The 19335-nt window shown below is 36.1% G+C and overlaps 1 protein-coding gene across 4 annotated transcripts in view; it reads right to left on the bottom strand.

The window, feature by feature from the left end:
- Positions 1-19335, bottom strand: part of MAP3K7 (mitogen-activated protein kinase kinase kinase 7) — a 65638-nt gene that overhangs the window by 18117 nt on the left and 28186 nt on the right. For 2 of the 4 annotated variants that reach the window (XM_065888459.1, XM_065888461.1), the window contains exons 7-12: positions 19020-19148; positions 16662-16792; positions 14990-15071; positions 12187-12317; positions 11394-11523; positions 8716-8796 (exon numbers count right to left, since the gene is read on the bottom strand). In XM_065888459.1, coding sequence (XP_065744531.1) covers positions 8716-8796; positions 11394-11523; positions 12187-12317; positions 14990-15071; positions 16662-16792; positions 19020-19148 — 684 coding nt within the window. The remainder of the gene's footprint in view (positions 1-8715; positions 8797-11393; positions 11524-12186; positions 12318-14989; positions 15072-16661; positions 16793-19019; positions 19149-19335) is intronic. The other 2 variants (XM_065888460.1, XM_065888462.1) reach the window with 1 other exon arrangement.

Here is a 19335-nt window from a genome sequence, read left to right as displayed (position 1 = left end):
GCAAATGAAAATTACTGGGTGTGTGCTCAGTAAATTTAGACTGATTTTGAATTTTCTGGTAACTAAACACTAATTCAGAAACCCACTAACTTTATACTTTTTCAGGGTTCTTTGAAATGTGCATAACTATATTACACATGGCAGTATAAAGGAAAAAAGAAGTAGAAATGAGGGACAATATGATGTTAACAGATGCTTAATCAAGGAATATGAAACCTGTAAATGATGTCCCAAGTATTTTATTCTGTAACAAATTCTGGAACTTTCACGACTACGGGTAGGGAACAAATGATATTTTTAAGAATAACTTTTCTAAGTGAGAGCAACAAAAGGAATACACTATATCCCTAAGCCCCTCCCCCACCCAACAGGGTGGCTGGAATGGCAGCTGATAGGTCGATCATTTCTACCATACTAAAACAAAATCCATCTCTTCAAAAAGCTGCTCTTTTTAAGTACAACTGATTTCCTGAGCTGGTATTTGAAAGTCATCATTATAGAGTCCCTCCAGAGACTGCTGGATTGGGTCCCAGAGAGTAATTCTTGAGGCTTTTCTTATCGGTTTCCTTACCTTAACTACTTACATTTTTCTATGTTCCAACTTCCTGAAGACTCTCTTCATGTAAAAATCAACACATTTTCCTGGAGACATCTCTTAAATAAAATGTTGGAAATTCTGATATTCATAAGCTTTGAATATTAAAAATTATGGGACACTATCCTTATGTGTAAAATACACAAGATTTAAAAAATTCACACAGCACTGTACACTGCAGGATTATACTACTGCTTCATGGTAAACTGAATATGTAATTTAAAAATATATGTTAACTGACACTGCAGAAATACAAAGGATCATGAGCGATTACTACAAGCAACTCTGTGACTATAAAATGGAAAACCTGGAAGAAACGGGAAGAAATAGAAAATATAAACAGATCAATCACAAGCACTGAAATTGAAACTGTGAGTAAAAATCTTCCAACAAACAAAAGCCCAGGACCAGATGGCTTCACAGGCGAATTCTATCAAAAATTTAGAGAAGAGCTAACACCTATCCTTCTCAAACTCTTCCAAAATATAGCAGAGAGAGGAACACTCCCAAATTCATAGTGAGGCCACCACCACCCTGATACCAAAACCAGACAAAGATGTCACAAAAAAAACTACAGGCCAATATTGCCGATGAACATAGGTGCAAAAATCCTCAACAAAACACTAGCAAACAGAATCCAACAGCACATTAAAAGGATCGTACACCACGATCAAGTGGGATTTATCCCAGGAATGCAAGGATTCGTCAATATACGCAAATCAATGTGACACACCATATTAACAAATTGAAGGATAAAAACCACATAATAGTCTCAATAGGTGCAGAAAAACCTTTTGACAAAATTCAATACCCATTTATGATAAAATCTCTCCAGAAAATAAGCACAGAGGGAAACTACCTCAACATAATAAAGGTCATATATGACAAACCCACAGCCAACATTGTTCTCAATGGTGAAAAACTGAAACCGTTTCCACTAAGATCAGGAACAAGACAAGGTTGCCCACTCTCACCACTATTATTCAATATAGTTTTGGAAGTTTTAGCCACAGCAATCAGAGAACAAAAAGAAATAAAAGAAGTAAAACTGTCACTGTCTGCAGATGACATGATACTATACATAGAGAATCTTAAAGATGCTACCAGAAAACTACCAGAGCTAATCAATGAATTTGGTAAAGTAGCAGGATACAAAAGTAATGCACAGAAATCTCCTGCATTCCTATACACTAATGATGAAAAATCTGAAAAAGAAATTAAGGAAACACTCCCATTTACCACTGCAACAAAAAGAATAAAATACCTAGGAATAAACCTACCTAAGGAGACAAAAGACCTGTATGGAGAAAACTATAAGACACTGATGAGAGAAATTAAAGATGATACAAACAGATGGAGAGATATACCATGTTCTTGGATTGGAAGAATCAACATTGTGAAAATGACTCTACTATCCAAAGCAATCTACAGATTCCATGCAATCCCTATCAAACTACCAATGGCATTTTTCACAGAACTAGAACAAAAAATTTCACAATTTGTATGGAAACACAAAAGACCCCAAATAGCCAAAGCAATGTTGAGAAAGAAAAATGGAGCTGGAGGAATCAGGCTCCCGGACTTCAGACTATACTACAAAGCCACAGTAATCAATACAGTATGGTACTGGCACAAAAACAGAAATACAGATCAATGGAACAGGATAGAAAGCCCAGAGATAAACCCACACACATATGGTCACCCTACCTTTGATAAAGGAGGCAAGAATACACAATGGAGAAAAGACAGTTTCTTCAATACGTGGTGCTGGGAAAGCTGGACAGCTATATGTAAAAGAATGAAATTAGAACACTTCCTAACACCACACACAAAAATAAACTCAAAATGGATTAAAGACCTAAATGTAAGGCCAGACACTATAAAACTCTCATAGGAAAACATAGGAGGTACATACACTCTTTGACATAAATCACAGCAAGATCCTTTTTGACCCAGCTCCTAGAGAAATGGAAATAAAAACAGAAATAGACAAATGGGACCTAATGAAACTTAAAAGCTTTTGCGCAGCAAAGGAAACCATAAATAAGACAAAAAGACAACCCTCAGAATGGGAGAAAATACTTGCAAACGAAGCAAGTGACAAAGGATTAATCTCCAAAATGTACAAGCAGCTCATGCAGCTCAATATCAAAAAAACAAACAACCCAATCCAAAAATGGGCAGAAGATCTAAACAGACATTTCTCCAAAGAAGACATACAGACTGCCAATGAACACATGAAAGGATGCTCAACATCACTAATCATTAGAGAAATGCAAATCAAAACTACAATGAGGTGTCATCTCACACTGGTCAGAATGGCCATCATCAAAAAATCTACAAACAATAAATGCTGGAGAGGGTGTGGAGAAAAGGGAACCCTCTTGCACTGTTGGTGGGAATGTAAATTGATACAGCCACCATGGAGAACAGTATAGTGGGTCCTTAAAAAACTAAAAATAGAACTACCGTATGACCCAAAAATCCCACTACTGGCGAATACCCTGAGAAAACCATAATTCAAAAAGAGTCATGTATCACAGTGTTCGTTGCAGCTCTATTTACAATATCCAGGACATGGAAGCACCCTAAGTGTCCATCGACAGATGAATGGATAAAGAAGATGTGGCACATATATACAATGGAATATTACTCAGCCATAAAAAGAAACAAAATTGAGTTATTTGTAGTGAGGTGGCTGGACCTAGAGTCTGTCATACAGAGTGAAGTAAGTCAGAAAGAGAAAAACAAATACTGTATGCTAACACATATATATGAAATCTGAAAATAAAAAAAGACTCTGAGGAACCTAGGGGCAGGACAGGAATAAAGACTCAGACATAGAGAATGGACTTGAGGACACGGGGAGGGGGAAGGGTAAGCTGGGACAAAGTGAGTCACAAGAGGGAGGGGATATGAGGGTATAAGTATACATATAGCTGATTCACTTTGTTATAAACCAGAACCTAACACAACATTGTAAAGCAATTATACTCCAATAAAGATGTTAAAAAAATATACATATATATTAAAGTTGGCACAAGTTTCATACTCCTTTACTAGTTTTAACAGTTCTGGCTGGTTTCTTTTTTTTTTTTTTTAAGATTTTTTTGATGTGGACCGTTTTTAAAGTCTTTATTGAATTTGTTACAATACTGTTTCTGTTTTTTTTTTAATGTTTTGGTTTTTTGGCTGCGAGGCATGTGGGATCTTAGCTCCTCGACCAGAGATCGAACCTGCACCCCCTGCATTGGAAGGCCAAGTCTTAACCACTGGACTGCCAGGGAAGTACCTGGCTGGTGTTTTAGAATAAAGCCTCCTTTAGGGTGGGGGTTATTTCCCCCCTACCAAAGGAAAGCAATTATTATTGAGTTTTGCTTTCTAATAAACCTACTTTATTAGGTTAGAGTTCAATTATTTAAATTAAAAAGTGATCTTGGTAGACCACAATATGGTGCAAAGAGACTACCTAAATATTCACTGTTAGGTTAGACGCACTTCCCTATTTAATTAGCCACAAATATAGAATTCTGCTGAAGGTGCGGTGGCTACCCTTGGCAGAAGCAGGTATAGTATATCTCAGTAGAGCTCTCCTTGGGCCTCAGTGTCCCTAAATAAAGGTTTACAGCTGTTAATGACACTGTGTGCAAGGTAGGAACTTGAAGATCTAGAAAAGCTCAGTTCTTTCTATCTCATGGTCTCTTCATATTGGCGCTGCACTATTTAAAAAGGGGAAGAATTGCACTAATAATTTACGTACATACAGTTATAGGAATGTTTACAAACAGTACCTACTGGTTCTTGAACCAAATATAGTATTAGAAGGTTATATTTCCGTCCTGATGGAAAAAGCAAAGTGGTGCCCAGGTGTCTCTGCACAGCATCTCGGCCTCCAGCTGCCCAGCATTCTACAAGGTCCTCACCACTCCCCTCCACCCCTGGCCCCCCGACTTAAATTACCTAAGATATTTGAAACTTCTGAAGGAGGAAAACAACACATAGGTATTAGAAAGCTAATTACCCATTTACTTTCTGTTAAATATTATGTTTGGCCTTTTCCATATTCTACTTATTCTACTTAACTATATATTAACACTTACTTTTGGAAAATACCCAATATACAATAGAGCTAAATGTACCTGACTGAAATTAAAAGTGAATGAATAGTCATTAAAATTTTCTCAGTAAAGAGATCTAAATGCAGCTGAAATCATAAGGATTCGTAAAGTTTCTTTTCAGCTTCAAGAATATTATAAACAAGAAATATCAATTAAATTCAGGGACCTGGGCAAAAATATTTTATATATATTAACAAGATTGACTCAAAACATTTGCATATTCAATCTTCTTTATCAAATCCTTAAGAACAGTACATAAAAGAGAGTACATAATGCTCTTTGGTCAAAGCATTCTAAAATCCAAGTAAAAGAGCTGAATAAACAAAAATCCATGATCTTATTTAAGTCTTAAAGGACAAAAAAATAGAAACATTTAAAGCAATCCAATAATATGCCACCCATTCTCTTTTCTTCAAATAAAAGTAATACAAATTAAAATGTACTGGTTGAAAAGGAGAAAGGATTATGCTTTTAAAACTCCAAGTTTTAATGGAAAACATTTAAGAAAGCCTATTTCCTTTCCTGGAAGTCTTATAATATTCAATAAACAAATGCATTAGAAAACTATAGATCAAATGGTTTAAAGTCTGGGCAAGAGACTTCTACATTTACATTAACTTTGCTTAGGTAGCACACCATTATTGGGCAGGACCTTCTTCACAAATGAAGAGTTAGCAAAATGTCATACTCTATTGGTAATTTGCTCTTAATTATGTGTCTTGCTTGGTAAAAAGAAGCCAGATCAATCTATAGCCACTCTCTGTGGGCAGGGGAAAGTGGAAAGAACGGTTATCCATACCAAAGTTTGCCAATACCTCTTTAGAGCCACGGTCAAGGTAGAAGGGGTACAAAATATTGTGTAGTCTGATCCATAGGAAGTCCTGAGGTATTAGAGGTCCATTTCTGCACGACCTGAGAGACTGTTAAATTGATGAATATTGGTGTTAGCTGTAAGTTGCTTGTTCTTCCTCATTTGTTGGTGACAGAGTATATAATAGTGTTGAAAAGCAAGCAAAACACAAGATTTAAATTTGCTGACCCTATGACTAGGTTAGGCATTTTAGTCATTATAAAGATATATTAAAAAAAATCTTTAGAGTAATAGTGTGTATTTAAAAACTTTTAAGACTTGGTAAGGTTTTAAAAAATGCAAGAAACAACAAACACTTCAGAAAAGATACATTTGTACACTGCCAATAAATACACATAAAAATTTATGTGATGCTTAAATGAGCACTCCTATTAAAAAGAGGCTGTTTATTCCAAGAGGTACATTAGACAGTATACTGCACTTGGCCAAAGGAAAATATTATTGAAACTACTTATCCAAAACAGATAAGATAAAAAGTACAGCTATATTTAAAAAAATGCTTACAAATGGGATCCAATGCTAATTAATGCCAGTTTGGATATATCAAGAAGTATCTGGAAATATAATCACAGGGCTTGTAGGGAAAACAACCTAGAGGGAAAAAATTCTAGAAGGTATTAAAAAATTGGAATTAAATTTCATCCTCCTTTACAATTAAAATGGCCATGTAAGACATTTGAGACATTCCCAAAGCATGGGTTATATCTTTATGTTTAATTTAAAAATATAACCTAAGAACAAATTAATGTTTAGCTTTTATGTCCAATTGTTTCAATTCCAGTGCTTGCATCCTTTTACTAAAGGAAGTGAAACTGATTAGGTTAATGTTTGAATATCTGGGAAAAAACCCAACAAGAATATTTAATAAAATGTATTACCGAATGATATTTCCATTTGAACAGCATTGTTACTCTGGCAATTAAGAGCAGAATTAAGCTTTTCTGACTCCGTAAGTATCCAATGTCATAAAAAAGCGTCTCCTGGCTGAAGAGCTCACCTAAATTTAATATGAACCCTAATGAAGGGCAAGGCAGAATTATTCTAACTTCTCTGACTCAAACAAAACAAGAGAACATGGATGTAATTTGGCATCAGAAGATCTAGGATGGGATCCTGGCTGTGTGACTCTGGGAAAACCATTCAACATCATCAGATCTAAGATTTTCATCTGTAAAATGGCTATAATTTTATCTGATAACCTAGTTATAAGACTTACGAAGGTTAATTAAGATGATGTGCTTTAAACTACTTTATAGGCCACACAGCACATCTAACCAGGGTTTCTCAACCTTGGCACTGCTGACACTTCCGGCTGGATAATTCTTGGCTGTGGGAAGCTACCTGGGACATTGCAGAACGTGTAGCAGCATCCCTGGCTTCTGTCCACCATATGCCAGTAGCACCTATTAGTTCTGACAATGAAAAATGTTTCCAGATGTTGCCAAATGTCCCCTGGGGAGCAAATGCACCCTGGAGGAGAACCACTGAGACTATTATTCTTTCCCTTCTTCTCTCTCCCTTGTTAATCTTGTACACCATTGGCTATTTCACCCACTATGTGTGGGTGTATCTGTTCTTAATGCTTACCCATAAGACCGGATTATTGTGCCATCTGCCTCAATTTTCCTGATTCCCTCAAACGTTTAAGATAATCACAGCTCAGCAGTATGTATGTTTAAATGTTGCCACTTCTTCAGTCAGAATATTATTCCCTTAAACTTGGGACCTTTCAGTGTAGAGGTAAAATGACCCTAAGTACTTTGCTAATTTTGAAAGCAGCTCATGACTCAATAAATAAAATTACTATGTGAAGAAAGGGTTAACGGTATTCTCTGAATGGCAACAGTGAAAATGTTGTAAAGTAAACCACTTTGATAACTAGAATAAAAGTTAATTACTCTAGAAATAAAATGGTTTTGTATAGACAAAATGGCCCCTAAGAATTGTATAACTTATATTTTACACATATCTGTTATATACAAATTTTACATGTATCATAGTTCCTAGCTGCTGGAGCTCAATAATGGTTTGTTCACTTATATAATAGGCACATATTTACTAAACACTATGTGTGAGGCACTGAGCCAGATACTGCTGGTGCCATCAATAATTAATCACAAAGGCATGGTCTCTATCCTCATGTTTCAGTTTACTGGAGGAGAAAAGAACTACTAGGCATTCAGATATAATCCAATACTATGCTAAAAGCACAATCACAGGCAAAGGACAGTGTGCTGGAGCACTCACCTAACTACGCCCATGATTGTGTGGGGAAAACTATATTTCCCTGTCAAAATTTCAGGGGAAGAGGTGGAGGAAAACCTAAAGCAGAAGGGTAAATAAATGATGATTTTGATAACATATATTAACCAATACTGAAGGTCACATATGCCATTTAAGTTTCTATTGAAAATGGTGATTTAGATGCATCTGTGAAATGATCACCATAAGAAATAAAAGCAATTTGCCAATATGAGACATGGAGGTACCATGTGTGAGTTGGGTATAAAAACACGTAATTTGCAAGAAGAGTCTCCTGATAATACACAGGAATCAGAACTGACCATAATTCTTTGGCAGGATACCAAACAAAACAGCAAATCTCATTTAGTTTTACTTTATTTCTGTTTTCTAGGTTAGGGCAAAACGGTATTTAGCAACTCTTTTCTCAACTTCATATTTCTCTTGTTCCCAACAGAAAGAGGCTGGGATAGAATGCCTAGAGGGAGCCCCAAAGTAGTAACGAAAGAAGGAAAGGAGTGAAGGACAACAAATATTTTTAAAGGATTGTTTCCTCTTTCTGCTGGGTGCAAAAAAGGTCTGGGTTCAGCTCTTCCGCTCACTTAAAAGATGAGAGGAACTTGGCAGAATTCTGGACTGGTATTCTCCCTTCCGTGAAAACGTTCACTTTACCTTCTATTCTATCCTCGGTTTTGGAGATGTGAGGTTTCCTTCCAAGCCCACTTCAGTGTAGATAAACGTATACAGTTTTTAATCTGTCTCCCTAATGACTGCATGCAAGGTATCTATTTTCACGTTCTATCAAATTGGAGCAAGAAGCATTTTTTAAGTACCAGGGATCATTATTCCAGTTCCACAGCTATTAGACCGACTCAGGTGGTCTATGATACCTGATATGACGATCTCAGGGACATCCAGAATGTTGCCAAATGAAGCAGTTTTACGGTGGCCCCGTTTAGGCTTGGAAAAGGCTGCAAAAACACATATATACAGTATACATGCAAACAACTACAAATAGTAATAGAAAACGATGAACAAAAACAGAATACTTTTCAAATAGTTATGTTAATAACACTTCATGCAGAATGGCATGCAGAACTATCTAACTTTTCATCCATGCTTAGAAAAGGCGTGATTAAGGAGCAAACAATTACCAATACAAGATGTTTCACATACTGGCTTTAATTAGCAGGAAAAAAAAAATAGGGCCGAGACAAACAAAGCTGCAGGGTAATGAGAAAGCTAGATTTCAAACATGTTCATAGAAATAATCTACCTAAGTGAAACCACTGAAGTGCAATGGGGGGGTCTAGGATGAAACTGAGAAGGAAAAGAGGAGTTAAAAAGAGATAAGCTGCCATATTTGTTTTAAATGAACAAACACAGGAATATATGTCCAATTAGGTGTTTCTTGAAGTGTGCTATAAAGTAAAATTCAGTGATTAAATGATAATTACTGAATCAAAGTATGAAATGTTTATGCTTTTATAATTGTAAATATTTAAACATACTTCTGGTAAACTGAATATTTATTGTAGTTTCCAAAGTTTAGGGTGTATTCCTTCTAAACCTGAAAAGTATTGAAAGGCTGGAAAATATGAACCTTTCAAAGTAAGACAGTTCACCAACGGATGTTCAACCATCTGTTTTACATTTAGGCAGAGAAAGGACAGGGTAATTCAAATGTGTGGTTATCTTTAATCTGGTGAAATAACACTTCTGTAAAGAATACTTATAAACCAGTACCTGACTAAAAAATTGACACGAGCAGATATAAAATTACTGTTATTACATTACAGAGCATTTCCTGTTTTAGGGTAGCAACCACTATTTGGCAGGTCTAACTTGAATGATATTCCTGAAATGAAAAAGGCTGCCGAAGTGTAAGCATGTGTTCCTGTGTACACTGTTCATTGGACACTACACTGCGACACCCCGACTCCACACAGAAACGCTTGTGACTCATGGAGGCCAGGAAAGCTCGACAGTGGCTGGTGACCTCCATTCAACTTGATCGTTTCTAAAGACCCATCTGTGTGGCAGAGACTCCTGGTCACCAGCGCAACAGAACCCCAACTTTACTCAGGACAGCAATGCTCCTAGATAAAAGATTGCAGATCCTTCCTTCCCATGGAGCCACAGGGCTCTTCCTTCCCATCTGACACTATCACTATGGCCAATGACATCTACGTGGGAGTTGTTAGGAGGGACTTCTGGGAAAGCTCCTTAAAAAAGCCTGGGCATGAGCCCTTCCCCTAATTCTTGCTTCTTGATGCCAGGACTGTGGATGTGATGACTGGAACTGTAATAGCCATTAGGGAGTACAAAGTAACCTTCAGGATGAAAGCCACACAATAGGGATTATGACACAGAAAGACAGAAGAAACCCAGTTACCTAATGATCATGGGGCCTACCTCCAGATTTGTTTGTGTGTGAAATATAAAGCTTATATGTTAAAGACACTGTTATTTTGGATATTCTGTAATATCTAACTGATTCTAATGCTAACTGATAAAATAAGTGATTAGTTGAAGACAAGTATAGTTAGGATGGTCCTCTGGACAACTTCTTTCTGAAAAGAGCTTCACACAAAATGAAAATATTCTATTTAGAAAAAAACCATAAAGACCTAAAAAAAAGAGGACAAAAACAAAAAACCAAACAAACAAAACCCAAAAACCTGGTTAGCTAAGTTAAAAAAAAAGTAGGCTAATACACTTGGAAATATACTTGTATACACATATGTGGTTAAAAGACTAGAGGTAAATACACAAAAATGTTGTTTATCTCTGAGTGGGACAATTATGGAAAACTAGTATTTTTATTTGTTTATATTTCCACATTTTCCACAATAGAAATGTATTTGTAATCAGTTCCTCTCCACCCCTGGGGGAATCAGAAAGAAAACAATTTAACCCAGCATTACTAAATGAACCTGGTTAGAAAAGGTTAGAAGTTCACTCAGGTAACAAAACATGTAATTATTTTTGTGCTGACCAGTCTTTCTTGACAAAATGGAATATAAATGCTAGCTTTTTCAAGATCAAATAAAATTACTGTGATCTTTTATTTTACAATTAAAAGAATTAATCCTAAACTTAGCTACTTTTTGCCACTGAAAGTAGGAGCAGCGCAGCAGATAGTAAGGCCAAATTATATTTGGATCTGGAGTACACTTTCCTGCTAATTTCAAAACAAAACATTTGCTATTGCTTGAGTTCAGCGCAAAATTATAGTAGAATCACCCAAAATCCTCCAAAACATCCTAGTTTTGGCAAAATTTCAATTTCTCACTTAGATTTTCAGCTTGTGTTTGAGCTGAATTACATTTGATAAAATCTGTAATTAGGAAGGTATATTTTATAATCCAAATAATTTTACAAATCATGCTTTCCTTATTTGGAATTTGAGACACTTTTTGCTAGAAGCATAGGAAGTATATTGTAAACTAACTTCCTACTTTAAAAAAATTTAGGACACGCACAAAAAAAACCACTGACATTCCCACTACTGAAGCAATTGAAACTACCATTTTCACCCCTCTTTAGACTTTTATTTTCATTTTACCTGTGGTTGCAGCAATTCTGGCTTCTATTTCAGACATGTCAGCACTCATCCTCTTGCCTTCAGAGGTTGGGGGCAAGCTCTCCACACTGCTCCCACGAGAAGCTCCCAAGCTCAAACGTCCAGATTCGCTCTGTTAAAAATATAGGTCAATTTGAATCACTAAAGCTCTTTATATTTAAAAATCCTGGGCAGCCTAGAAGGAGGAATATACCAACTGGGATTCTTAGGGGTTCTGTTCTGAAAGAAATAGAAAGTTTTCAGGGAGAGGGAGCTGTAAGGCTGAGGGAGAACAAGCTGTAGATACTGGCCTTTAGGATACGCTGGTCACTAGAGCTGGGAGTTACATGCCCCAAATATTGGTTAACCTAAATGCATCGGACAAGATGAATAAAATCACTCCTTAAAATGTTTTAAAACCAGTAATAGCAAAAATATAATAAATCTGGATAATATGAAATGAGAGATCTAGAACAATTCCTTTAACTGGGGAAGGAATACGCATTTTACATTTGTAACCATCAACCGTTCAAGTTAAGGATCACTGTAAGGCGGGAGTTGCACAGGTAGCAAACGCAGCAATCATCAGAAGAGGAAATGATTTGACTGGTAGTGAATTCCAGGAGAAAATCATTACACATCTCTACTCTTAAGCTTGCCTGTCTGTTTCAGGAACAAGACTCAGGACTTATATAGAGGAAGAGGACAAACAATTAACTTGTTAGTATAACGCTCATGACTACTGGTTAGGTTACCAAAAGATTTTACTTTTTGTTACTTTAGTAACAAAACAAACCTGTTGTTTTGCCTGGTTTTTCAACAATTTTGATTCTAAGCGTTTAATGGTATCATTTGTGGCCGGAACTTGCTCCATATTAGTGTCGCTTTTATTACTGGTATTTGTAGAAGTGATGTCCATGAATGAGCCTAGGAAAGCAGAAACATTTATGACTACAGGTTGGGAATAATACAAAATGCTTCATTCAATAAGATGCAACTTAAATTCTTTTCTAAACTAGCAAGACATAAATAGAAATAAAATTGAAGACTTTTCAAGCTGATGAAGATACCCAAACAAACCCATTTTAAATGAAATTTAAGGATAGCACAAAAAGGGAACCAAAACGCCTGGTCTTCAAATAGTCAAGGATGACTTTAAGATTCTTAGCCTGAGCTAGTAGAATGGAGTGGCTATTAATCAAGATGGGGAAGACCACGGGAGGAATGACTTTGAAGTGAGCTCAGTTAGGAAATGGTAATTTTGAGTTCCTAGTAGATATCAAGCAAGTAGTTGGATATATGAGTGTGGAGTTCAGGTCTGGGATGGAGCAAAACATTGGCAAATACATCGTATACAAAGCCATGACACTGGATGAGATTACCAAGGAATGAATTTAGATAGATAAGCAAAGAGCCGAATAACTGAGCCTTGAGCACTCTCACGTTTATAGGTTGGGAAGATGAGGAGTAAACAGCATAGAAAAACATGAGAACAAGTGACCAGGGATGTAAGATGAAACCCAGGCTGGTATGGTATCCTAGAGATCAACTCAAAGTGCTGAAAGAAGTAGAGACTAATGAACTGTGTCAAAGCCTGCTGAGAATCAAAAAAGATGAGAACTGAAAAATCATTCATTTAGATTTTAGTAGTGTGAAAATAACTGGTGATCTTGACAAGAGCAATTCTGGAGTAGTGGTATAATACAAGACTGAATGGAGTGGGCACAAGTGAGAATGGAAAGAGAGAAGCTAGAGAAATACAGACTACAGCAGTCCCCCCCTTATCCTGGGGGGATACACTCCAAGATCCCCAGTTGATGCCTGCAAACTTGGATAGTACTGAACCCTCATATACTGTGTTTTCTCTTATACATATATAACTATGATAAAGGTTAATTTATAAATTAGGCACAGTAAGAGATTAACAGTAGCTAACAATAAAATAGAACAATTATAATATACCATAATAAAAGTTACACGAATGTGGTCTCTCAAATTGTACTACCTTATTGTACAAATTTAATACCTTTTCCATCTAACTAAGCACTTATCCTGCAACGTGACTGTAACTTCTGCAGTTTGAGGTGTAACAGCAAAACTAGCACAAATTTCTTTTTCCTTTGTCACAATTTCACAGATAGAAGTTCTTACTGCTGATCTTGGCAACCTCAGCATATGATTTTTTTTTTTTTCTTTCCTTATTAAAGTTGAGAACTTTCACCTTTTCACTTAGAGGAGGCACTTTATGGCTTCTCTTTGACATATCCGAATTGCCAGCATCACTACTCTTGTGCTTTGGGGCCATTATTAAATAAAATAAGGGTCCCTTGAACACAAGCACTGTGATACCTCGACAGTTGATCTGACAACCAAGAGAGAAGGATACACTGAACAAAGGGATGATTTCATGTCCCAGGCGGGATGGAGCGAAATTTCATCATGCTACTCAAGATGGCTGCAACTTAAAACTTATGAATTATTTAGTTCTGGAATTTTCCACTTCTGGACCACAGTTGACCAGGGGTAACTGAAATCACAGAAAGTGAAACCGTGGACAATAGGGGACTACTGTATATATGCTCTGGGAATGATCCCAGCAGAAAGGCTAAAACTGATGATGCAAGAGACAGGGAAGAATTGCTAGGAAGGGCAGATGGGATCTGCCGCACAAAGGAGACAGGCTTGCCTTTGGCTAGGAGCATGGATAGTTCAGCCACAGAACAGAAGAGAATGCAGAGTAGAGGGGCAGATAGAGGCAGTGGGGAGAGTGGGCTGGGGGAGCTTTTTTTAAAAAACATTTATTTATTTATTTGGCTGTGCCGGGCCTTAGTTGTGGCATGTGGGATCTTTTGTTGCTGCGCTTGGGCTTATCTCTAGTTGTGGCATGCAGGCTCAGTAGCTGCAGCACGTGGGCTCTCTAGGTGTGGCTCTTGGGCTCTGGAGCGCGCAGGCTTAGTTGCCCCACGGCATGTGGGATCTTAGTTCCCCGAAAGAACCCGCATCCCCTGCATTGGAAGGTGGATTCTTAACCACTGGACCACCAGGGAAGTCCCTCTACTATCTTTTTTGATGACCACAAACTATGGAGCTGAGGAACTCCTGAACTAAAACACAGCTTCTTAAATAAGAGTCTCTGTAGATTGTTCTACAAAGACCAAAAAGTAGGGTGTTCACGATAAAGGAAATACGTTGTTTTATATATATATGTATGTATGTGTGTATATATATACATGACATATATATGTTTATATATATGATATATATATTTACAATATATATATATTTACAATAATTTCTGATACTATTTGATCTAGCAGTAGCTAAGAACTATTTTTCAAATAAAGAATGACATTCACAGCAATATAATATCCAATCTTTTTATATATAACTGCGTAAGAATTTCAAGACTTGGAAACAGGTCTTCAGCAACTCTTTAATCTGGGTACCTGCATGAAGAATGGTGCACCTGGAAATTCAAATTGAAGTCAATCTGCAATTAAAATGCGAATGAGGACATCATTCATTGCTTCTTGATTATAACTTCATGGGAATAGAGACACAAAAATTTAGGTTATTACTGTTCTACTCTATCCATTTACCTGTACTGGTGGCAGAGTTGCTCTGTCCTTCATCTGAATACTGGCACGGGTATTGTAACGGCTCATCTGCTCCTGGAAAGTACTATATATATAAAAAGTAAACAACAATTTAAACTTTCTTTAATACAAATTAAATCTTGTGAAAACTAACTTAAAAGGTACATTTTAATTACTTCCTTTTTGAGATTTGAATGTAGCAAAAATTGCTGCTTTATTTTCACTAAGGGATACACTGAATTTGTAAATACCTAAGGTTTTGATTTTACAAAGACAATAATGTGCTACTCTTCTGAATTTCAACTATTATCAATGCCATGTATCTACCTACATATCTATTAGATAGATAGTCTAGATAGTCTAGATAGTCTTAAAGAAAACTGCCAATATTCCTCTAGAGGAACATATGAAATACAGTAGTATTATTCCTCATAATTAAATGAAACATATTTATGTTCTCACAGCAGTGATGTAAACCTCCAAATTGTTGAAATGACTTAGTCTGACAACTGAAACGGTATGCCATAATTTGTTAGAACCTATAGTTTAAATATCAAGGATTATGAATGTCCCTCTATGAACTAGAGATAAAATACTGGATATATTTGTCGGGTGAAAATTAGAATTTCGGAAAAAAAAGGAAGGTTTTCTTCTCAAATTAGACAAAGCACATAAAAGCACAGTTAAAACGTGAACAATTTATGTAACCCGAAGTTTTAAGGTATCTGAGCTCTCTTCTTATGAACGTATCTTCAGGTCCTAGAATTCTATATATAGCTAGTATCCAAATATGCAGTTAAGCTTTAATCAGATTAGTTCAAGCTGGTTTGCCTAAGTTATTTTCATTAGAATGAAAAAACTAAAATTTTGGCCATTTAGGAAGTTACTTAATCTATATTTAAAGAGATTGAAAGATTCTTCTACTTAGCAAATTGTTCTGAAATTAGGCACTTTCATAAGTACATAAACTTTTTAAAGTCAAGGTACCACTCGATAGATTTGTTAGTGCGCCAAAAACCAGAGGCCTAAAATTATTCAAATAATTCTAAGTGTTTGATTTATAGATTAGGAAATTCTAATAATCATTTAAAACGATCCTTCTAAATTCCAAAATTCTACAGAGCCTAGAAGAAAGTTTAACTTTTTAATGGCAAATGAAAAGCTGAAAATATGCAATGAAAAACCAAAAGGTAAAAATTACTTAGATAAATGTGTCTGGGAATGAAACCTCTCTACTGCGCTACATAAATGACTGCTTGATAAAGATCTCTACTAAAGAAAATTTAAAACTTAGCAAGTATTAGAGCCATAAAATACCCAAGTCCTGTAAAGGCTTTAGAGATCACCTAATTCAACTTCCCTCACATTACAGATAAGGCAACAGGCCCAGAAACAAACACATCTGTCCACTAAGTTGAGCAGAAGGAAAAAGCACGTCCAGAAATCTAGTCTTGCCATCTTTCAATTATAAAGAACTAGTTCTTTTTTTTTTTTTTCCAAAAGAATGTTTCCTCCTCTGATTATATGAGTAAAGAACACCCATTCTAACATGGAAAATACAGATAAGTATGAAGCAAAAAAAGAACAATACTGTCCCTTTACTTTAAAACCCCATTAAAAGTCAGTATATATAAAATTCCCTTAAACCCAAAGCCCCTCAAAAGAAGGATTATACCCGCATCAAGTGAGTCATTATTTTCACAATTTCCTCCATTGAAGGGCGCTGAGAAGGATCTTTAGACCAACAACGAGTCATCAGGCTCTCAATGGGCTTAGGTAAATTTTTGATCAGTGGTGGTCGAGTACCTACAATTGAAAATTAGAGGAGGGGAGAAAAGAATGTATTTACTCAAAGAATGGTGTAATTTTTTTTAAAATATGCATTTCTGAAGTGTTACTTATTTTACAGATCTTGTAATTTAAGATTTTTTTAGGAGGACTAAAAGTACCTTTTTATTGGTCCTTTGGATTAACATTATATTTTCATAAAACAGAAGCTACATCTTTTGAGAAGCCAAATTAAAATTTTATATACATTATGACTGAAAGTTAATAATATTTCATTTGCTATAAATACTCTTTTAACAAATAATAATGGCTTAATGTGTATTTTAAGAATAAAATGGTGGCTTGAGATAATCTTATTTGAACTATATTTTCAGATTTATTGTAACAATTTCAAATGTGTTTGACAAATCATGTTCCATATGTCAAAAGTCATCAACTATGGTGTTATACTCACTGACCTCCAAATGGCTCTTTTGTGGGAGACAGGTCTTAGGATTGCTGTGAATCAATCATTTCACAAGCTGAAAACTGCCAACTTTTGTGTAATTAACAAGACTGTAATATCATTAGTAAGGTCCCTAACTTAAATAAGGCCTCAAGTATAATGAAATCTTTGTAAATTTATCAATTAATAACTTAGTTCTTTTATTCCTTACTTCATGGACATTCAATTATTTACTGACAACTGACAGAAAAAGAAAACAAACTGTCCTGTTCAAAGCTCTAGCATTCTCTACAATGACAAGAAAGGTAGTACAATGAAAGGTAGCATAGGAAACTGGTAAACACATTTGAGATTACTCAGATTACTGCCTGACATGTCTATGAATGATCAAAATAGTGAGGCATATATTTATTTCTATCACATGTGGAACAGTGTGTTAAAAATGCCATTAATCAGAATAATTACAATCAAGCGATAGAAATTAAACAACAGAGAGTGAGGTTAAAAGTTAGAAGGTTAAGCAATTTCCCTTCATGAAAAGTTTATTTTCCCAAAGCAGCTGGGAAGTAACTTGATTAATAAGGATATATTCTAATATCATGAGTGGTCAGAAACATTGTAACTACAGGTATAAAAGGAATAGGAGGGATGAAAGGACACTGTGTCCATAAATCAATATAACTTAAAAATATGGGCATTTGAGCCAGAAAGATCCAGATTTAAATCCCAGCAACACCAGTTACTAATCTTGTGACCTCAGTCAAGTTATTTAACTGCTCTAGGTCTCAGTTCCCTAATGTGTAAAACTGTAAAGTGAGGCAATAATAGTACTCGCCTCATAAGAATGAATGAGAAGATAAAAAGAAGTGCTCTGTGAAGCACTTTGTGTTCTGCCTTTACGAATAGCTTAAGTAACAACACTTATTACAGTAAGTCCCCTACATATGAACCTTCAACTTGCGAAGTTTCAAAGATATGAACGTGCGTTCCATCAACGTCAGGTGTGAAATTGCAGCTTGCCCTCCGTCTCCTATTGCTAACGATCCCTCAGCTCTACCATCTCCCACCTCCTCTCCTTCCTCCAGTCAGTAACTCTTCTTGCCTGTTCACTTGATGCCAGCCCCTGCATACCCGCTGTTGTACTGTACTACGGTACTTTTCAAGATACTGTACTGTAAGGTTTAGAATGTTTTCTCTACTTTTTGTGTTTTTTATGTATTATTTGTGTGAAAAGTGTTATAAACCTATTATAGTACAGTACTACATAGCTGACTGTGTTAGTTGGGTACCTAGGATAACTTTGTTGGACTTATGAACAAATTGGACTTAAGAACGTGCTCTCAGAATGTAACTCGTTCGTATGTAGGGGACTTACTGTATTATGCTTTGCTTTCTCTTCTCAATGAGACACTTGCTTCCTAAGGAGAAAAAGGCAATAGCTCCCTAATTATCTGAACCATGTGAGAGATTTTAATTTAATCTTTAAATTTTATTTTTTCCAAGAGAGTCCAGTCCAGTGCTTCTCTGTCCCCTCTAGAGAGCCAACCGAGATAGTTGGCTCTGGCTGTCTACTGATGGCCTTTCCCTAATGAGCACAGCCAGCAAACCTTCTCAGCTTTGTGCAAAGCCAGGACTGCTCCCAGCCCTTGCCCGTTTTTAGAGTAGGGGGGAGGGCTGGAGACTGGTAATAAGAAATTGTATATTTTAATATTAGGGATAAATGGTCTTCTTTGGGGGAGAAACAATTTCCAAATAGGAATAAAATATATAAAATATATTGAAGAAAAAATTTTCACAAACCATTATGAACAGCCCACATGATACGGAAAGCTGGGCCACCAATTTCATCAAAGGGTTTCCGACGTGTTATCACTTCCCAGAGGATAATACCCCAGCTGAAGACATCACATTTTTCACTGTAATTGCTACCTAGAAAAAACAGGTAGTAAAGTTTCAAGACTTTTTCCCACATGACTAACAGAAGCAACTGCTTTCATAAATTTTAAGAATGAGCATCATGTACAAAAACAAGAGAATGCCCCATGTAGAGCTGAGAAATTACTCTTTCTGAAGACCTCAAGTCTTTGCAATAAGTACATTTTTAAAAGGAGTTAAG

The sequence above is a fragment of the Phocoena phocoena genome, chromosome 12 (genome assembly GCF_963924675.1).
Source record: "Phocoena phocoena chromosome 12, mPhoPho1.1, whole genome shotgun sequence".
NCBI lineage: Eukaryota > Metazoa > Chordata > Mammalia > Artiodactyla > Phocoenidae > Phocoena > Phocoena phocoena.
The sequence above is the reverse complement of the archived record's forward strand: the minus strand, read 5'-3'. Positions and strand labels throughout refer to the sequence as shown.